General features: G+C 34.9%; 1 protein-coding gene across 2 annotated transcripts in view; it reads left to right on the top strand.

Moving 5' to 3' along the window:
* Positions 1 to 22,423, top strand: part of ATRNL1 (attractin like 1) — a 682,506-nt gene that overhangs the window by 40,679 nt on the left and 619,404 nt on the right. For both annotated transcript variants that reach the window (XM_067709302.1, XM_067709301.1), the window contains exons 6-8: positions 8,163 to 8,337; positions 10,913 to 11,000; positions 19,623 to 19,878. In XM_067709302.1, coding sequence (XP_067565403.1) covers positions 8,163 to 8,337; positions 10,913 to 11,000; positions 19,623 to 19,878 — 519 coding nt within the window. The remainder of the gene's footprint in view (positions 1 to 8,162; positions 8,338 to 10,912; positions 11,001 to 19,622; positions 19,879 to 22,423) is intronic.

Below are 22,423 nucleotides of genomic sequence, written 5' to 3'. Positions count from 1 at the left end.
TCAAATTTTGTTGTTGTTGTTGAATAAATGAATTAGAAATGTATTAGTTGCTGGTTTAGTGATATGTGGACATTCAAGTATAGATGTTTTAGAAGACTAGTACTCCAATAACTTATGCAATTTACTTGATATATAAAGCATAATTTTAAATATTGAGGGAAACATTTGAATTTGAGCATCTGGTCAGTTATTTTCTTTCAGTCCTTTGGTTTTAGATTTTAGCATTTGCCATTGGGTGGCAGTATTGACTACCAGAGCACACACTTAGATTCCATGGCATTATTTAAGTTGTAAAAACTTGATGATTTTGTTTGTTTTAGAAAAATATAAAATCTTTTAGCTCAGATCCATGAATATTTTATCATACATTATGTTTTTTCTGGGTTAGTCACGTAACATATTAGGACAGAATTAGTTACTTTAGGGTAGTGTGTATAAGTACACGAGACTATAGGTTGCTTTAAAGAAATTCACAACATAGCTTACGTTTCCCTTTAGAAATTTAATAATAATGAACGTGATCTCTCTATTTAACTTTGTGGAGAGACAAGCAACAGATAATGTGCTAGATTAAATTCTTCTCTTTTTGTTCATTTTCCCCAACCAGCAAAAACAGCAAATCCAACTTTTTGCAAGAGCCAATAAAATAAGTTTTTATTCCTCAGCTACTTGAAAAGTTGTTTAAAAATAGTATTGAGGGTGTATATATAACACGCTTCATTTACTAATTCATTTATTTTTGTTCATTTTATGTAACAAAAATTTTAGAGCTTCTTCCAAGTGCTAGGTACTATTCTAGGACCTTTGAATACATCACAGAAAAAAGAAAGTAAAGATCCTTGTGGATCTTACATTCAAGCTAAGAGAGACAGACCATAGATAATCAACATAACATATATATTATACATATAATATTTTAGAAAGGGATAAGTGTAATGGAAAAATAAGGTGGAGCTGAGAAGGAGGGATAGGTAGATCTAGGGATGGGAGTTAACAATTTTAAATAAAATGATCAGGTTAGGCCTTATTGAGAAGGTGACATTTGAGTAAAGACTTGAAGCAAGTGAGGGAGTTAGCTCTATAGATATTTAGGAGAAGGGCATTTCAGGCAGAGGGAATAGCCATTGGCAAAGGCCCTAAGGCAGGAACATGCCTGGTGTGTGTGAGGGCCAGCAAAAGGCCAGTGTGCCTGAAATTGAATGACTGAGGGGCAGGTTGTCGGATGTGAGCTCAGAGAAGTTGCAGAGCAAGGAGATGATCGAGGATATGGAGGTAAGGTGCTGGAGTGATGGAGGTTTGTGAGGAATGGAGCTAGATGAGCTAAGCTTTAGTGTTGTAGGCTATTGGAAGGATTTTGACTTTTACCCTAAGTTAAATGGGGAGCCATTGTAGAATTTTGAGCAGACGATTGATATAATCTGACTTAGTTTTAAAAGGTTCCTGTTGACTTCTATATTGAGAATAGACTATGAAAGCAGAGTACCAGTTAAGAGACTACTACTGTAATTATAATCTAGATGAGAAATGATAGTAGTGTGGGCAGGCAGCAAGGAAGGTAAGAATTGCTTAATACTGAATGTGATTTTAAAACAGGGTTAATAGGATTTGTTGATGCATTGGATATGGGGGATGGGAGAAAGAAAAAAGTCAAGGATGACTTGAAGATTTTTTTGACCTTAGAGTAAGATAGAGTTGTCATCAGTTGACATGAGGAAGATTTTAGGAGGAAGATCAGTTTGAATTTGGTATGTTACGTTTGAGATGTCTTTTAGACATCTAAGAGGAGATGTTGAAAAGGCAGTTGGAGTTTAGTGGAGAGAGGTCTGTACTGTTTGGGGCTGATTGGCTTAAAAATGTTAAATTGGAAATGGTTGATGATACTTAAAGCCATGAGATCAGATGAGATCATGAGGGAAGGGAGTGTAGAGAGAGAGAATAGAACAAAGGACTGTGGGTTACAATAAAATTCACAGAAAATTCTGTGCTAGACATAGGTTCCTTCCTTGTGGAAGGTTACCTAATGTTGAAATATTTACAACCACATACTTTATTGCCTCTGACTTAGATAGGTGGGATAAACAAATCCTGCTTTCAATCCCAGCTATCTCTGTATTTGTCATTTTCAACTAATCAGAACCAGTCTATAAAGCTTTGTTTGCAAGCCTTTCACCACTCAAAAATAGTAATTGGAAAACACTGATCTTTGCTAACAGAAGGGCAGTTCCTTTCCATACTGTAATCACATCATTGACCTAAACTGTGAGAACCAAGTATTCTTGGAACAGATCTGGTGTAGTGATTACCATTCACAAATTCATTGTTCTGTAAAATTAGGATATTGTCAGAACAGCTGTGGACATTTAAAATACACTAAAGTTGATAACTGTCCTTTGGAGATTGGTTTTATGGGCCTAGAAAATGTTTAGAATACTTTGGAAACTAAAACAAAATCAAAATTTTCTGATGATGTTAGAAGATAGGACTCTTGCAATGATGTTATCTCATTTTGCCTTTTATTATGGAGAACTTCAGATTCAATACGATCATAAGACTATTTCTGGGGTGATTACAGTATGTTACATGTACCTCTCTTCAAATGTTCCTTCTCAGAATACTTTTCCTTTCCTATTAGCAGTCCAGTTTCTTTGTGGGAAATTGCCTTTCACTCATTGAGAGTAGTCTTGATGGGACGATAAATCCAGATACCTGTCTATTTTAAGCTTGGTTTTCAGCCTCTTTTTAAAAATTCTTTGAATTTCCCCATGTTTTTTTCAACAAATACCGATTTTTCCTTAACCTAGCCAAAAGTAGTTTCTGTAGCTTACAACCAAAGCAATCTAGCTGATATACTACACTAGAGGTACTATTCAGGGAATTGTTGTTAAACTCACTTGAAGACTTCACATTTTTATCCTTCTTTATGGAAGAAAAGTTATTTTATAAAACTAATTTGTATAAAGCAAATAAAATTTTTGTACTGATTTCCAGTATCAAAACAGAGATAGAGTCCCTTAGAAAAACTTTTCCAGTGCAAAATAGACTACTTTGGGAAGGAAGAAAGAATATAATTCAGTAGTTCTGGAATTGCTTTGGAGAAACTTTCAAAACTTTGTAGTACTTTCTTTATTCTAGGTTTTGTCCTTTGCAATTATTTCTCAATTGTATTTATCTCTGATTATAGAAATTTTTAGTTGTAATTTTACTGTTTTCTTTTGGCATGTATATTTACTGTACCTAATAATGCTAGGCTTCATTAACATATTTTGCCTGTAGACTTGATTATACTTAGTTTCCTTGCATATTAAAATGAGGATGGACTTCATAATAGTAATAATGTTACTATTATGAAGGTTTCATTATAGTATTTAATATTAAGTACAATCTCATTCAATCTTATTTTCACAGAATCCTATGTTCTTCTGCGTATAATCTCCATGATTAAACTGAAGTTTAGAGAAGTTAATTCGTCCAAGGTTTCATAGCTAATAAGTTGGAAAGCGAGGTTTGACTTCATAGCTCTTGCTCTTGATCTTTTATGGCTCTAAGGTTATTTTCATTCATTCATTCATTCATTCATGCAGTAAGTGAATACTGAGGCCAGTCATGTAAGAGTTGTGGGCCGTGTTAAGGATTTTTATTTTTAGTGTGATGGGAAATCATTGAAAGATTTTGAGTAGGGAAATTTATATTTTTAATCATTCTGGTTGCATTGTGGAGAGTTGAATGTGATAGGAAGGCAGCGAGAATGGAAATAAGGAGACCAGTTTGGAGACTATTGCGTAGTCCAGGTGAGATTGGATGGTGACTTGTACTAGGATGGTAGTTGGAAAGGGAAGGATCAGTGTTTAGAGCCTGGTAGAGGTGATCGAATTTAAAAATGTTTATAATTGGTAAGGTACAGACACTTAGACACCAACCAATCAAAACTGATCTGACTTTAGCACTGGGGCAGGCTCCTGGATGAGCCATGCTGTGCCAGGCATTACCCCTTTAGTTGTCTTTTGCGGAGAGTCTGGATTATCTCAGAGGGGCCAGGGGAACTGGGAAGGGGAAGGCCTGGTACCCGCAGCAGCATCTACTTAACAATCAGTGAAGCATTTCCATGTTTTAACAGTTGGAAAGGCTGTATTCCTGCATACGTAATGAATGTCAGTCCAGGATTTGTTGGATATGGGTGTGGGAGAAAAAGAGAACTCAAGAATAGCTCCAAGATCTTTGCCCTGAGCAACTGGGTAAATGGAAGTGCCGTTGACTGAGATGGTAAACACTGGTGAAGGAGCAGATTTGGGAGGGAAAGAAATCAAGATTTTAGTTTTGGACATGTTAAGTTTGAGATGATTATGAGACATCCAAGTGGAAATGTCATGTAGGTAGTTTCACTTTGAGTCTGAAATTCAAGAGAGATTGTGAGGAAGGAGGTATAAATTTAAGAGGGATGAGTATAATTCCACTTTGGATTGTAGAACAGTGTCAAAAATTTGTCTCACAGTAGCCTGTCACTAATGCCGAAAATTACATCATTAGAAATTCATTTATGCTCTTTGGATTAACCCATGGAAAAGGTAGCATATTAAATCTTTATGAAAACCCACTGTAATATGAATTAGTTTATTACATCTTTTTCAAGACAGCTGTGATCTGCTTACCTTGAGGAGATTCCCATATTGATTGATAAAAGTTATGCAGGGAGAATTATGCAGAGATGTTCCATAACAGGACAGATAATGAAGTGGTAGACTTTTCATGGATGTGTTTTTATAAAAAGGGAGTCTTGGATGGCTTTAAATGATACTTAATGGGTGGTGAAGCCTTTGTGTGTATAAAGTGTTCTCTATAGTTATTTGTGTTTTAAATTAATATTCAGTTTATAAATTTACATTTTTAATCATTTTAGTTACGAGTGCAGAAAACTACAAATTAAGACATCTAATTTTCCTTACACTTTTAAGTCATATTCATAAATCTTTCTATTTATAAACTTATTAATTTAGAGTAAAATAAAGACAATCTGTAGAGTTTGGCTATAGACCATTCCTTCTAATAACTGCTAGAAGTTACATAAAATAAGGTAGTAACAAAGAGGAAGAATTTGACTGCTGGTTTGCATAGAAAAGTAGATATTTTAGATTATAGAGTAAAAATTTAAAAATCTCTAAAATCCAATTTCTTTTTTTTTTTTTGTGTTGTACGCGGGCCTCTCACTGCTGTGGCCTCTCCCATTGCGGAGCACAGGCTCCGGACGCGCAGGCTCAGCGGCCATGGCTCACGGGCCCAGCCGCTCCGCAGCATGTGGGATCCTCCCGGACCGGGGCACGAACCCGTGTCCCCTGCATTGGCAGGTGGACTCCCAACCACTGCACCACCAGGGAAGCCCTAAAATCCAATTTCTTGTAGTAAATAACCGTATTTATCTGAAGTTATAAATTTAGTTATTAGCATTAGTTTCCTATAATTGCTGTAACAAATTACCACAAACTTGGTGTCTTAACACACATTCATTATTCTCTTACCATTCTGGAAGTTAGAAGTCTGAAATATGTTTCACTGAGCCCAAATCAAGGTGTTTGCAGGGTCACACTCCTTCCGAGGCTCTAAGAAAGAATCTGCATCCTTGACTTTTCCAGGAATAGAGTTTCAGTCCCTACATTCATTAGCTCTTTTCCCGTACTCCATCTCCAAAGCATGGAGCACAGCATCCTGCTTCAGTGGTAATATTGATTTCTCCTTCTGTAGTCAAATCTCTCTTACAAGGACACTTGTGATTACATGTAGAGCCCTGCGCTCTAGAGCCTGCGAGCCACAGCTACTGAGCCTGCATGCCACAACTATTGACGCCTGCGTACCTAGAGCCCGTGCTCCGCAACAATGAGAAGCCCGCGGACTGCAACAAAGAGCAGCCCCTGCTCACAGCAACTAGAGAAAACCTGTGTGCAGCAATGAAGGCCCAATGCAGCCAAAAATAATACGTAAATAAAATAAATAAATTTAAAAAAGAATAGATACCTAAAATACCTAAAATTGAAAAAAAAAGTACAAAGAATATACAAATGTCCTTTACCCAGATTAACCTATTATTAACATTTTACTCTTTTTGCTTTATTATTCCTGATTTAAAATAAATCTACATTTTTCTTTTTAAGAAAACAAGATATAGCATTTAGACCAATTAGGTATACCGCTCATGTGTAATTGTCCATATGATCTTACTTCTCTTCAGTTAAGTTAGAGGTTGGTAAACTTTTCTGTAGAAGGCCACATAGTAACTATTTTCGGCTTTGGGAATTGCATGATATCTGTTGCAACTACTCAACTCTGCTGAGTACTGCAGAAGTAGCCATAGATAATACTTAAATGGATGAGCATACTGTGTTCTTAAGAAACTTTATTACAAAAGCAGGTAGTGGGTTGGATTTTGCTCATGGGCTGTTGTTTGCCAACCTGAGTTAAATGCGTTCTAAGTGGTTTAGAATTGTAGTTTAACTTATTTTTAAAAAAATCAGTGTGTTCCTTTAATTTCTTTGGTTACCAAGGAATAGTTCACAGTCTTTTCACTCAGAAATTATAAAGTTTTCTATATTTGATTTAAAAGATTGTGTTGTTATCAAAGAGATAATCTAGGGTGCTATCTAATTTGTACCTGAAAAATACAGACTCATAGAATGTAAGCGTTGAAAAGGACTTGGAAGATGAATGAATGAATGCATGGGTGAGTGAACAAATGAGAAAATAAAAACTGTAAAGGCTAATATTTCTGAAATTAGGGTCTGTTTGGAAGCTTTAAAATTTTGTGATTCAGTGATAATCTAAAACTTTTTGATATAAGAAAATTTAACATCAAGTGATTGATCTCATAATTGTATAAAAATGCCACTAGATTGCAGTGCCAGCATTTGTGTTGACTGTTTAGTTAGGACCAAGTAGTATCCTTATTGCAGGCTAAAAAGAATATTGAAGAGTACTGATACTTTTGTGATAAGTGAAGGTCAACAGATGTTATGGCATATTATATGGATAAAAAAGGTTTGTAAAAGATAAATGAAAGAAAAGTGCTGGGAGAATTATGTTGTCAAAATAATATAAGTATCTTAAAGTTGCATAAAAAAGGTGCTATGGAATTGATATCATTTTCCACTTAGGACCAATGATTTACTTTGAGCAGAACAACACCATTCATCATTTTAAGCAAAAATTAATTTTAATGATTTTATAAGTTTGTTTATATACATAATTTATAAGTTTATGTTGGTTTTATATTTATAGAAGAACTTTAAACATAAGGAATTTATTTCTAGTTTTTGTTTAAGCATATTAGTTTCATTAGAATTAAAATAATCTGTGAGCCCTTAAATTTGATGAAAATACATTTCCTTTAGGAGCATTCCTTCCATAACTTAAGTTTGAGAAACACTGATCTAGCCTAGCCTGCTACATTTTACAGGTGAGGAACCAAGACTCATGAGTAACATCATGAACATGGATAGGAAAAGGCAGTGTTTTTAACTTAGAGTATTTATGTTATCCTGCACTCATTAATAGTTTTTATTTGATTATGCATAATAATTTTTTCTGTTTGAGGATAATAAGCCTCTCTACTGATGCAAATTTTGGTTGTTCTTAATAAGAATGATGCTAAGAAAAAATGTAATTTTATTTTTATATTTCTTTAATAGTTTACAATTTATGAATGCTTTAATTTCCACTGTCTTTAAAAAAATTAAATATTTATAATAATCCTTAGGAGATAGATTGTTATTTCTGTTCTATAGATGAAGGCGTGATGATGGCAAAGGTAAGCAGACTTTCCCAAGGTCACACTTTTAGTAAGAGACAGAACTGGGATTTTGAGTACATTGTTTACTGTTCTAATATCCTATTAGCATACTGAAATAAATCTGAAATTTATATCATTTAAGTAATTCTTTCAGATTGTATTATTTATTTGAACGTATCCAAGTCTGATTTGAGTGTATGATTTTTTTCCTCTGTAAGCATTACATTTGCTTTTAGAGTTTTTCCTGTAAGTTATATTTCAGACCATTTATGTACATTATATTATTAATAAGATGAGCATTGGATTCTTAAATTCTCTTAATCCATGTATTCTGTTTCTACAATCTAAGGTCTTTGTTTAATGCATTGTGTTGTTTGATTTTTTTAAATAGGTCCTGATTGTTCTTTGAATGTTCCTTCCACTGAGTCTTACTGGATTCTGCCAAATGTTAAACCCTTCAGTCCTTCTGTAGGTCGGGCTTCCCATAAAGCTGTTTTACATGGGAAATTTATGTGGGTGATTGGTGGATATACTTTTAACTACAGTTCTTTTCAAATGGTCCTGAAGTAAGTTTTCTTTTTGTTTTTCAGATTTTCACAGTCTAATTTTTAGGCTGGATATTTTTCAGTAATAAGACTATCCTAAATGTCCTATGTTATTGATATACAAATTTATGAATGATTATTTTTGTAATATATCTGTTTGCCGCATAGGACTGATTTGAGAATATATAAACTCAGTGTATCAATAAGTTATTTGTCATTGGGCATATAGGTTTGTTCTATATAGATATTTCATTAACTTTCTAGAGTGCTTTTAATAAATTCTGAATAAGAAAATATTAATTTTAAATAAGCCCAGGCCGGGCCAAGCCTATATTGGGCATTATGAATACTGCTACCTTTTATTTTTTCAGAATGAAGTATAATTGCTTATATAAAAGTACTTTCAGTTTTTCTGCAAATTTTAATTTACCTAAACTTTTACTTTGCATTTACTTTACAAGCTTTTGTTGGGAGAACAGTGCCAGTATTATAAGATAGGTTATGCATTTACTGTTGACTCAATAGAGATTGTCCTTTGCGTGATTAGATGACAAGGAGAACTGCATGGATGCTAGCTTTATCTGATTTTTTCAGCTGATAATTTTATTTTATGAACTATTCAATACTATTCAATAATAGAATAAAAGAGGAAATAAGAATAATTTGATTAGCAATGTTGTTTTCAGGGGTGATATTTATAATATGTAATAACTGATGCAACTTGGGCATCAACCAGTTGGAACTGACCCTGGACAGTGTACCATAATGGTGTGTACCCAAAAGGGTTGCCATATTTAGTAGATAAATATACAGGACACACAGTTAAATTTGAATTTTAGATCAACAGTGAATACTTTTTTAGTATGCATAGGCCTCATAATTTTATTTTATTTTTTGGTTTTGTCCCAAATATTGCATGGATCATACTTATACTAAAAAATTGTTGTTTATCTGAAATTCAGGTTTAACTGGGCATTCTGTATTTTATCTGTAAACTCTAATTTCTGAAAATACTCGTCCTATTAATTTTGGGGATCAAAAAAATTCTGTGTTAGGAGATTGCTTTAAAACTATGACTGAATAAGACTGGAATTAAAGTATGAAATAAAATAAAATAAATTCCGGAGAGAGGGGGGAAGAATTTTAGGTAAATATTTAAGTGAACAATTAGTAGAATTCTGTAACACAATAAATGAAGGATAAAATATAGTAGAAAGAATTGAAAGAGAGTTGGTAGGATTAAAATGAATTGTTAAGATATGCAAAGAACCTGAGGAACCGAGAGTTAAATGTGGAAAAGAAAAGGAAATTAACTATGATTCATGAAAATGAAAAGGTTGTGAAAATAAAGTAGAACTTTGGATTAAACTGTGGTATTTGCAAAGTAGAGTTGTGAAGACAGAGTATAGTTGTCAAGGAAACATGGAGATCCTAAAAGTTTGTGTTCTGTACAAGTTAAATAGCATATTTTAAATTAAGTGATGAATTTTACTTGATATTCTCCTAAACATATATTGTCTATTTGAACCAGATAGTTTAATTTTTTTTTTTTTGTCTGAAATCTGGTTCTTCTAGTTACAGTGTTTATTTAGTTTTATAGTAAACTAGAGGTATCAGCTTAGAAGTAATCAGCAACTTTGTTGCTGTTTTCACAGGTAAGAGAATATTTTTTCATTTTTCTGAATGTGGTTTAGCTGTAGGTAAGGATGTTTAAAAGCTTTTAGAAGTGATGGTGTCAGTTATAAGTTGATTTATCTTCTGTAGTAGAATTTAATTGAGGTGTAGATGTTATGCTTAAGACAAATTATTCAGTAAATAATATAAAAGTTTTGTATTAGTGTCTATTAAATTAGAGAGTATTTTACGGAACATTTATACATCGACATTAGAATTAATATGTATTCATGGGCATAGCAAATTGTTTTGAACACTTACTTTGTGCTTAGTACTTGGGATCTGTCAGTGCACATAATGAATATCCCATCTTTGTGAAGTTAGTGAGGAAGGACAGGCAATTAGAAAAAAATGTAATTAGCATGATAAATATGTATATTATAAATAAATTATATGTACATATATTCATATACAGATATAGATAGATAGCAAGATAGGTAGCAGGGGTAAGCAAATCAGGAATGCCAAAGAGGAGGGAGTTGCACTCACAAATGTAGTGGTGTAGGCTTCATGGGAAAGGTGAGAGCTGAGCAAAGACTTGAAGGGGTCAGACATTGGCAGAGAAGAAAGCCAGACAAAAGCCTTAAGGTAGGAGCTTCAAGGAGGCCCAGGTGACTTTAAAAGTGTAGAAGAGCTCACTATTGTTTAGGTTAATCGGCTGGTTCAGAAAAAATTAACTCCGGTAATAAATAGCCTAGTCAAGTTATTGTATATTATACATTCGGATGATTGAATCCTAATTTAGACTAGGTATATCTTGAATGAGTCTCTATTAGAAATTTCTAATATGGTATATGAAATTATGAGTTTATTCTAATTGTTTTTGAATTAATGAATATTTAAATACAAGAAAGCATATGCAAATTACAAAACTGAAAATGAATCTTAGCTTATGAAGTTACTTTTTTTTTCTTGTTTTTAGTTACAATTTAGAAAGCAGTATATGGAATGTAGGAACTGTATCAAGGGGACCTCTCCAGAGATATGGGCATTCTCTTGCTTTATATCAGGTATGAATCCTGCTTTAAATTTTAATCTTTTTTTTTCTTTTTTTAGACTTTATAGGAAGAAATACTAAATCTCAGATTTATTTCAAACATTTAGTAAGAACAGTAGATCATATGAATCACAATAACTTGAGATGTCAAAGACTTTTATACTATTTTAGTAAAAATAAAAAGATTTTAATACAGTCCTCCATTGAACATGAGAAGAAATGAAGGTTGAGTTTTTGTCCATGATATACATAACAAAAATTTACCATATTAACCATTTTTAAGAGTAGAATTCATTCAGTGGCATTAAGTATATTCAAGTTGTTGTACAGCCATTACTGTTATTTTCAGACTTCTTTTCATCTTACAAAACTGAAACTCTATACCCATACAGTAGCTCCTCATTTCCCCCTTTCCCCAGACCTTGCAAACTACCATTCTGCTTTCTGTCTCTGTGAATTTGACTATTCTAGGTACCTCATATAAGTGAAATCATACAGTGTTTGTCCTTTAATGACTGGCTTATTTCACTTGGCTTGGTGTCCTCAAGATTCATCCATCTTGTAGCATGTGTCAGAATTTCCTTCCTTTTTACGTCTGAATAATGTTCTGTTGTATGTATATATTGCACTGCATTTTGTTTATCCATTCATCCATCGATAGATACTTGGGTTGCTTCCACCTTTTTGGCTATTATGAATAATGCTATTATGAACATGGGTATACAACTGTCTTTTCAAGTCCCTGATTTCAATTCTTTTGGATAGATAGCCAGAAGTGGAATTGCTGGATTGTATGGTAATTCTATTTTTAAATTTTTGAGGAACTGCTATATTGTTTTCCACAGCAGCTGTAACAATTTTACATTCCTGCCAGCAGTGCACAAAGGTTTCAATTCCTCCATATCCTTGTCAACACTTCTTATTTTCCTCTTCCTTCCTTTCTTCTTTCCTTCCTTCCTTCCTTCCTTCCTTCCTTCCTTCCTTCCTTCCTTCCTACCTTCCTTCCTTCCTTCCCTCCTTCCTATAGTAGCCATCCTGATGGATGTAAAGCAGTATCTCATTGTGATTTTGATTTGTATTTCCTTAATGATTTGTGGTATGTAACATCTTTTCAAGTGCTTATTGGCTATTTGTATGCTTTCTCTGGATAAACATATATTCAAGTCTTTTGCCCATTTTTAACTTTTTTTTGGTGTTGAGTTGTAGGAGTTCTTTATATATTCTGGATTTTATCCCCTAATTGGATATATTATTTGCAAATATTTTCTCTCATCCTGTGGGCTTTTTCACTCTATTGATAGTGTCCTTTGATGGGCAGGTTTTTAATTTTGACACAGTCCAATTTATCTGTTTTTTCTTTTGTTGTCAGTGCTTTTGGTGTCATATCCAATAAATCATTGCCAAATCCAATATTATGAAGCCTTTTCCCTATGTTTTCTTTTAAGAATTGTGAAGTTTTAGTTCTTAGGTCTTTAATCTGTTTTGAGTTAATTTTTGTTTAGGATATAAAGTAAGGGTCCAATTATTTTCTCTTACATATGGATATTCAGTTTTCCCTGCACTATTTGTTGAAAAGACTTTTCCCGCATTAAATGGTCTTGGCACTCTTGTTGAAAGCATTTGATCATATATGCAAAGATTTATTTCTGAGCTCTCTAGTCCTTTGATCTAGATCTGTGTTTATTCCAGTACCACACTGTTTTGATTAGTGTAGTTTTGTAGTAAGTTTTGAAATGTAGAAATGTGAGACCTCCAACTTCAGTCTTGTTTTTCAAGTTTGTTTTATTTATTCAGGGTCCCTTAAGATTCCATAATAGTTTAGGATGGATTTTTCTACTTATGCAAAATGTCATTGGGATTTTGATAGGGATTGCTTTTAATCAGTTATTTTTATGTATTTGTGGGGTTCATGAATTTAGCATGATTAAAATCAGGCTATTTAATTGGTTTTTATTTTGAATCAACAAAAATTCATGTATTTTGTGGACTGTGACTACACTCTTCAAATCAGAATTTATATATTTTCTGTGCTTGTTTAAGAAAATTTGGAAAACACGGGAGCAATGTAAAGAATAAACTACCACTGTTTTGTTCTATGCATATACATGTTTAAGAAATTAAATAAAAATCTCTCTGTGTACATATGTATGTGGATATATGTTTCTTTGTTTTCTTTCAGTTTTTTGATTTATTTCATTTTCTTGTAACAGCTTTATTGAGATATAATTGGCATACGATACAATTCATGTGTTTAAAATGTACAACTGAATGCTTTTTAGTATCTTCAGAGTTGTGCAATTATCTCTTGCATGCTTGTCAAAATTGCAGTGTTGCGTAGTCAATTTTAGAATATTTTCATCACCTTGTAAAGAAGTCCTGTACCCTTCAGCTGTCACCCTTGCCCCTCCCTGTGTCCTCAAGGCCATTCTCTATGTCTGTGTCTTTATTCCTGTCCTGCCCCTAGGTTCATCAGAACCATTTTTTTTTAGATTACATATATATGTGTTGGCATATGGTATTTGTTCTTCTCTTTCTGACTTACTTCACTCTGTATGACAGACTTAGGTCCATCCACCTCATTACAAATAACTCAATTTCGTTTCTTTCTATGGCTGAATAATATTCCACTGTATATAGGTGTAACATCTTCTTTATCCATTCATCTGTTGATGGACACTTAGGTTGCTACCATGTCCTGTCTACTGTAAATAGTGCTGCAGTGAACATTGTGGTACATGATTCTTTTTGAATTATGGTTTTCTCAGTGTATATGCCCAGTCATGGGATTGCTGGGTCATATGGTAGTTCTATTTTTAGTTTTTTAAGGAACCTCTGTACTGTTCTCCATAGTGGCTGTATCAATTTACATTCTCACCAACAGTGCCTCTCCACACCCTCTGCAGCATTTATTGTTTGTAAATTTTTTGATGATGGCCATTGTGAGGTGATACCTGATTATAATTTTGGTTTGCATTTCTCTAATGATTAGTGATGTTGAGCATCCTTTCATCAGTTTGTTGGCAATCTGTATTTCTTCTTTGAAGAAATGTCTGTTTAGGTCTTCTGCCCATTTTTGGATTGGGTTGTTTGTTTTTTTTGATATTGAGCTGCATGAACTGCTTGTATATTTTGGAGATTAATCCTTTCTCAGTTGCTTCGTTTGCAAATATGTTCTCCCATTCTGAGTGTTGTCTTTTCGTCTTGTTTATGGTTTCCTTTGCTGTGCAAAAGCTTTTAAGTTTCATTAGGTCCCATTTGTTTATTTTTGTTTTTATTTCCATTTCTCTAGGAGGTGGGTCAAAAAGGATCTTGCTGTGATTTATGTCATAGAGTGTTCTGCCTACGTTTTCCTCTAAGAGGAAGCATATTTCCTCTCTGCCTACTTTCTGGGGAGTTTTTATCATAAATGGGTGTTGAATTTTGTCGAAAGATTTTTCTGCATCTATTGAGATTATCATATGGTTTTTATCCTTCATTTTGTTAATATGGTGTATTACATTGATTGATTTGCGTATATTGAAGAATCCTTCCATTCCTGGGATAAACCCCACTTGATCATGTTGTATGATCCTTTTAGTGTGCTGTTGGATTCTGTTTGCTAGTACTTTGTTGAGTATTTTTGCATCTATGTTGATCAGTGATATTGGCCTGTAGTTTTCTTTGTTGTGACATCTTTGTCTGGTTTTGGTATCAGGGTGATGGTGTCCTTGTAGAATGAGTTTGGGAGTGTTCCTCCTTCTGCTATAGTTTGGAATAGTTTGAGAAGTATAGGTGTTAGTTCTTCTCTAAATGTTTGGTAGAATTTGCCTGTGAAGCCATCTGGTCCTGTACTTTTGTTTGTTGGAAGATTTTTAATCACAGTTTCAATTTCAGTGCTTGTGATTGGTCTGTTTATATTTTCTATTTCTTCCTGGTTCAGTCTCGGAAGGTTGTGCTTTTCTAAGAATTTGTCCATTTCTTCCAGATTGTCCATTTTATTGGCATATAGTTGCTTGTAGTAGTCTCTCATGATCCTTTGTATTTCTGCAGTGTCAGTTGTTATTTCTCCTTTTTCATTTCTAATTCTGTTGATTTGAGCCTTCTCCCTTTTTTTCTTGATGAGTCTGACTAATGGTTTATGAATTTTGTTTATCTTCTCAAAGAACCAGCTTTTAGTTTTATTGATCTTTGCTATTATTTCCTTCATTTCTTTTTCATTTATTTATGATCTGATCTTTATGATTTCTTTCCTTCTGCTAACTTTGGAGTGTTTTTGGTTCTTCTTTCTCTAATTGCTTTAGGTGTAAGGTTAAGTTGTTTATTTGAGGTTTTTCTTGTTTCTGGAAGTAGGATTGTATTGCTATAAAGTTCCCTTTTAGAACTGCTTTTGCTGCATCCCATAGGTTTTGGGTTGTCGTGTTTTCTTTGTCATTTGTTTCTAAGTATTTTTTGATTTCCTCTTTGATTTCTTCAGTGATCTCTTGGTTATTTTGTAGCGTATTGTGTAGCCTCCATGTGTTTGTATTTTTTACAGTTTTTTCCTGTAATTGATATCTAGTCTCATAGTGTTGTGGTCGGAAAAGATACTTGGTACAATTTCAATTTTATTAAATTTACCAAGGCTTCATCTGTGACCCAAGATATGGTCTATCCTGGAGAATGTTCCATGAGCACTTGAGAAGAAAGTGTATTCTGTTGTTTTTGGATGGAATGTCCTATAAATATCAATTAAGTCCATTTTGTTTAATTTGTCATTTAAAGCTTGTGTTTCCTTATTTATTTCATTTTGGATGGTCTGTCCATTGGTGAAAGTGGGGTGTTAAATTCCCCTACTATAATTGTGTTCCTTCCGATTTCCCCTTTTATGGCTGTTAGCATTTGCCTTATGTATTAAGGTGCTCCTATGTTGGGTGCATAAATATTTACCATTGTTATATCTTTTTCTTGGATTGATCCCTTGATCATTATGTAGTGTCCTTCTTTGTCTCTTGTAATAGCCTTTATTTTAAAGTCTATTTTGTCTGATAGGAGAATTGCTACTTCAGCTCTCTTTTGGTTTCCATTTGCATGGAATATCTTTTTCCATCCCCTCACTTTCAGTCTGTATGTGTCCCTAGGTCTGAAGTGGGTCTCTTGTGGATAGCATATATACAGGTGTTGTTTTTGTATCCATTCAGCCAGTCTGTGTCTTTTGGTTGGAGCATTTGATCCATTTACATTTAAGGTAATTATCGATATGTATGTTCCTGTTACCATTTTCTTAATTGTTTTCTTTTTGTTTTTGTAGGTCTTTCCCTTATCCTGTGTTTCCTGCCTAGAGAAGTTTCCGTAGCATTTGTTGTAAAGCTGGTTTGGTGGTGCTGAATTCTCTTAGCTTTTGCTTGTCTGAAAAGCTTTTGACTTCTCCATCAAATCTGAATGAGATCCTTGCTGGGTAGAGTAATCTTGGTTGTAGGTTTTTCCCTTTCATCACTTTAAATATGTCCTGCCACCCCCTTCTGGCTTTCAGAGTTTCTGCTGAAAGATTAGCTGTTAACCTTATGGGGATTCCCTTGTATGTTATTTGTTGCTTTTCTCTTGCTGCTTTTAATATTTTTTCTTTGTATTTAATTTTTGATAGTTTGATTAATATGTGTCTCAGCATGTTTGTCTTTGGGTTTATCCTGTATGGGACTCTCTGCGCTTCCTGGACTTGATTGACTATTTCCTTTCCCATGTTAGGGAAGTTTTCGACTGTAATCTCTTCAAATATTTTCTCAGACCCTTTCTTTTTCTCTTCTTCCTCTGGGACCCCTATAATTCGAATGTTGGTGTGTTTAGTGTTGTCCCCGAGGTCTCTGAGTCTGTCCTCAGTTCTTTTCATTCTTTTTTCCTTATTCTGCTCCCTGGCAGCTATTTCCTCCATTTTATCTTCCAGCTCACTCATCCGTTCTTCTGCCTCAGTTATTCTGCTATTGATTCCTTCTAGAGTATTTTTAATTTCAGTTATTGTGTTGTTCATCACTATTTGCTATTTAGTTCTTCTAGATCCTTGTTAAATGTTTCTTGTATTTTCTCCATTCTGTTTCTGAGAATTTGGATCATCTATACTATCACTATGAATTCTTTTTCTGGTATGTTGCCTATTTCATCTTCATTTATTTGGTCTTGTAGGTTTTTACCTTGCTTATTCGTCTGTAATATATTTTCTTGTCGTTTCTTCTTTTTGATGGTTGGGGCTGTATTCCTGTCTTACCGGTTGTTTGGCCTTAGGTGTCCAGCCCTGGAGTTTGCAGGCAGTTGGATAGAGCCGGGCCTTGGTGCTGAGATGAGGACCTCTGGGAGGCCTTACTCTGATTAATATTCCCTAGGGTGTGAGGTTCTCTGTTAATCCACTGGGTTGGACTTGGAGCTCCCACCACAGGAGCTTGGGCCCTACCTCTGGCCTGGGAACCAAGCAAAAAAAAAAAAAAAAAAAAAGAAAGAAAGAAGGAGAAAAGGAGCAGTACGATATCAAAGAATAAAAAAACAAAAAGATTTGAAAGATAAAAGATATATTAGGAAAAGTAAAAATATAATTGCAACAAGGTAAAATAAAACCACAACAGAAAAAAGAAAAAAAAAAAGGTGGGGGGAACAAGCCAAAAGGACACAACAATAACAAAGTGTAAAGAATAAAATAAAATTAGAAAAATAAAAGATTTACTAGGAAAAATAAAAATATATATGAGTCAGCAAGGTAAAGCAGAACCCCAATCTAAAAGCGGAAAAAGAAAAAGAAAAAGCCTTCGCTATGTGGGAGGAGTTTAGGCGGGGGTGGAACTTAGGCAGGGGTGGGGTTTAGGGTGGGCGGGACCTAGGCGGGTCGGGGGTGTGACATTTGAGCATGGGGCAGGGCCTAGGCTCAGGACCCATGCAGCCAGAAAAGGCCCTGGGGGCCAGGCGTGTGTGGGGTGATGATGTTCAAGCGTGGGGCAGGGCCTCTGCTTAGGACCTGGCAGGAGGGGAGAGGCAGCAAGTGGAAAGGAGGGCCTCTGGAGTGTGGAGTTCCGGAGTTTGGAGGTAAGGCCCTGGGTGAGGGTGTGTTGGTGGGGTTTAGGCCCAGCCTGTTGGAGGGAGTCTCCATGTGTAGAGGTGGGGCCCTGGGTGGGAGTGCAGGGCAGGGTTTGGGCTCTGCATGGCAGGAGGCAGGCTCCGAGGGCAGAGGATTAGGCCAGGGAGCCCAACAGTCTTCCCAGTGCCTAAGTGGACAGGGAAAGCGCTGGCCCACTTCCGTTCCTTCACGTCCTTCCTGCACCGTCTCCCACAGGGTCTCCCCTGACCCATTGGATCCTTAACCGTGGGTGGGTCCCACTGGGTGTAGGAACTCCTCCCCTGCCCCAGCTGCCCCTCAGGTGTGCCGGTCCTGGAGGTCCAGCCTTTACTTTTGCTCCCCCTTCCCACCCTCCCACTCCCTCAGGACCTGTGTGGCTGGAGGGGGCCAAGGTGGGCAGAGGATCAGGCCTGGGATCTCAACAGGTTCCTGGGAGTCCAAGTGGGCAGGGGAAACCTGGCCATGCTCCCTTTTGATCCTCTGCCCTCCCAATGGTTCCCCAATTTCCCCCTTCCGGCCTGAGTTCCCTTCCCCTCCCCCAGCTGCCCTTGAGGGGCGCCGATCCCGTCCTGCCTCCACTTCTCCCCCATCACTTCCCCAATGCCCCACGTTTCTACCCTATCACTGGGAGTTCTTCCCATCCCCTTAGGTGTCCGTGGTCCCCCACCGGTGCCTGGTAGGTGCCCTAGTTGTGCGGAGACATGAATTCTGCATTCTCCTAGTCCACCATCTTGACTCTGCCCCCTCTAATTGTTTTTTTATTTTTTAGTATTCTCTGTATACAAGTTCATATCATCTACAAATAGAAATATTTTACTTTTCTTTTCTAATCTTTATACCTTTATTCAGTTTTTGCATATTTGTTCTGGCTAAGCTCTTGAGTACAATGTTGAATGTAAGTGGCAAAAGCAGGCACCTTTATCTTATTACTGACCTTGGTGAAATATCCAGTCTTTTACCATTAAGTGTATGTAATAGCAGCTTTCTGTTTTTCTTAGATGCTCTTTATTAGGTTGAAGAAATTCTTTTCTCTTTCTAGGTTGTTGAAATAGTAATGGTTTATATATCATTCATTTCAATCATATTGAAATTGTATAATTTATAAGTGCTACAAGGTATTTGCTCGTAGCCGTGAGAAGTGGTGATAAAAATGTACTCCACATAACATATGCAAATGTGATCTACCTTTCTGGTGAACAATGATGAAAACAGTGAATGACTGAGACTAGCACAAAGCAGTACAAATAGATGGTAAAATTCAAATTTAACAACTAGGGACTCAACAACTAGGATAATTAAAACCATGGTTAATTGACTACATAACTTTTAAATAAAATACCTTAAAGTAACTTTTTGTAAGTGTGGATTTTCCCCCTTCTTGTAAGGAAAAGAAGTAATTATCACTACTTATGTGTTCTCATTTGACTTTTTACAAATAAGAACTATGTCTTATGCATGTTGTGAGCAATTACTAAAATTTAATGTTTGGTCTTAATTAGTCTTAATTTAGTCTTTATTTTTAACTAATATATCTTGCTAAGATACAAATATTTTTTTATTAACATATGTTTTTTTAATTTACAGGAAAACATCTTTATGTATGGAGGCAGAATTGAAACAAGTGATGGCAATGTCACAGATGAATTATGGGTTTTTAACATACATAGTCAGTCATGGAGTACAAAAACTCCTACTGTGCTTGGACACGGTCAGCAGTATGCTGTGGAGGGACATTCAGCACATATTATGGAGTTGGATAGTAGAGATGTTGTCATGATCATAATATTTGGATATTCTGCAATATATGGTTATACAAGCAGCATACAGGAATACCATATCTGTGAGTTACTTTGAACATGTAACTATGTACTCTTCTTTATTGGTTGAGAATATTTTATCTATAATAAAATCTTCATGTGAATTTAGTCAAAATGGTTAGTTATTTGAAATTAGAATTATAAACCAAGAATTAATTCTTTCTAATATAAACTTTTTTATGTTAGCTATTGTCCTTTAATATGTAAGTTATCTTCTTAGCCAAATGTGCAGAAATGTTACATACTAGACACATTTTCTAAGAATTGAGAATATGTATTTTAAATATCTGAAATTCCAATAGATGGTGCTATTTCTTTGGATTTTACTTATGAACCGAAAGCTAAAACTACCCCAGTTTCTTAACTATGCATTCCATGATTTCAGGATTTTTCATTTTTCAAGGTTCTGTTTCTAATCTTATTGCAATATCTCTATGTATGTATTACTCTTCTAAAGTAAGCTTCCCAAAGACAGTCTTTTGGCTTCTATAAAAGATTATATCTGGTGTGTGAAGGTGACTGGGGCAATCTACATATGACTCTTAAATACTCTAATTTATTTTTCTGGTACTTTATTTCTTTGAATTCTTTATGACATTTTCAAACAGTTGTAAGTTGTTTTTTTTTTTAAAAAATTTGCCTACAGATGTGTATATGCTATGTTTGCTATTTAGATTCAGGAACATACTCCATTTCCAGTTCTAGCCAGGATTATGAACTCAAGTTTTTGGCCCTTTTGTGTATAGACAACTATATTCAACTATTTAGAGTCCTTGTGTAGTCTTGATGAGAGAACTCATTTGCAGATCACCACTGGCAACAACAAGAGAGTGCTTGTGTGTCAGAGGAAGACTTCCTTCTGAATTCTCCACTGTTTCCCCTTCAGTCCTTTTAAGTGACCTTCTCTTTTTCACATCCCCAGTACAACTGGGCTAGAATTGGGATATGTATCCTCCTTACTTCTTACTGTCATTTCCACTCTATTTTTACTCCTTCCTCCTTTAAATCACTCAACTTTGAATCTTACATCATCAGACTATACCACCTACTACTTCTCCATCTTACACTCCTCTGTTGCTCCTTTGATCACTGTGCTTAATTCCTGGAAGAATATAGCTTCTGGCTCACTGTCTCTGTCCTACATATATTAGCCAGATATTTTTATGGATATTTTAGGATCCATTTAAATACTTCTGTCCTCTCAATTTTTTGATCTTTCTTACAAAGATCTTGTTTTCCATCCTGTTTGGGTCTTTCTCTTGCATTGCGGTGCTCTTGACCTTGTGTACCTGCTACGAATCCCATAATTTCCATTTCAAGTATCTTACTCTTCAAGTGCTGCTCATCTTTCCAGCTTACTCCTGAAGAGTGTCCAGACACTGGGAATTCTTCAGCCTTACCAGAGCCTTTAGTCCGTTGAGCCTCTGGTCAGTGCTTCACTCTCTCTCACCCTCTCTTGTCTGTACTTCTCATTTACCGAGTTTTAAGTTCATAATCACCAATCTGTCTTACAGTTTTCCAAGATGACTGTTTCATATGTTTTCCTTTCTCTCTTCAGACTTCCAACACTTCACTCTTCATCATTACTCTCTTACTTCTTATTTTACTGAGAAAATAGAAGAAATCTAAAAAGAATTCTGGTGATAGGAACATTTTAGAGTGTAATGGTTAATAAATGCTGCATTAAATAAGCCTGTTTACACACATTATTGTCATAACAAACTCATGGTAGCAGTGAAGCACATGTAGGTGAGGCATTCTCATTTTTCAGATGGGCCCAAGAGTCGTTTAATTAAGAGTGACAGATTTTCTATGTAAAAAGTTTGTTTTGTTTTTGGTTTTATTATAGTGTTCAGGGAATGTTGTAGGTATTATTTCTGCTTTTTGTAATTTATTGAGATTTTCTTTGGGGCCCAATTTTCATAAATGTTCTATAGATGCTTGAAAAGGAGGTAAATCCTATAATATCAAAGTATAGCATTTGATACATATATATAAAATCTACTTTATTGATTATTCTGTTTAGGTCTTTTCTTCCTTACTTATTTTTAACTTGATCTATCATGCTCTGAAAGTTAATAAAAGTCTAACAATATTAGTTTATTTCTGCCTCTTTCTTCTTGTGTATTCTGGAATTTATGCTTTATGGAAGTTGCTATTATGGATATTCATAACTGTTATATCTTTATTGCAAATTGTATCTTTTAATATTATAAAGTGCTTTGTTCAGTGTTTTTTGATCTGATTTCAACATATTATTAATATTATGGCTCTTGGTTTTTTTTGGTGGGGATCTGATTTCAACATATTATTAATATTATGGCTCTTTGGTTTTTTTTCCCTGTGTACCTTTGCCCATTCCTTTATTGTTAACCATTCAGAATCACTTTGTTTTAAATGTATCTCTCGTATACAAGAGAAAGTTGGATTTTGCTTTGTGATTCCCTCTGGTTTTTGTACATTTTATGTACGTTTTATGTTTTTTTTTAAATTACTTTGTTGTCTTTTTTTGTTTTTAATTATAGCTCTTCTTGTGATCAGGGAGAGTGAGGCCCATTTTTTTGTGGG

Source organism: Pseudorca crassidens, chromosome 16 (genome assembly GCF_039906515.1).
Source record: "Pseudorca crassidens isolate mPseCra1 chromosome 16, mPseCra1.hap1, whole genome shotgun sequence".
Taxonomy (NCBI): Eukaryota; Metazoa; Chordata; class Mammalia; order Artiodactyla; family Delphinidae; genus Pseudorca; species Pseudorca crassidens.
This window is presented reverse-complemented; position numbering and strand designations above follow the sequence as displayed.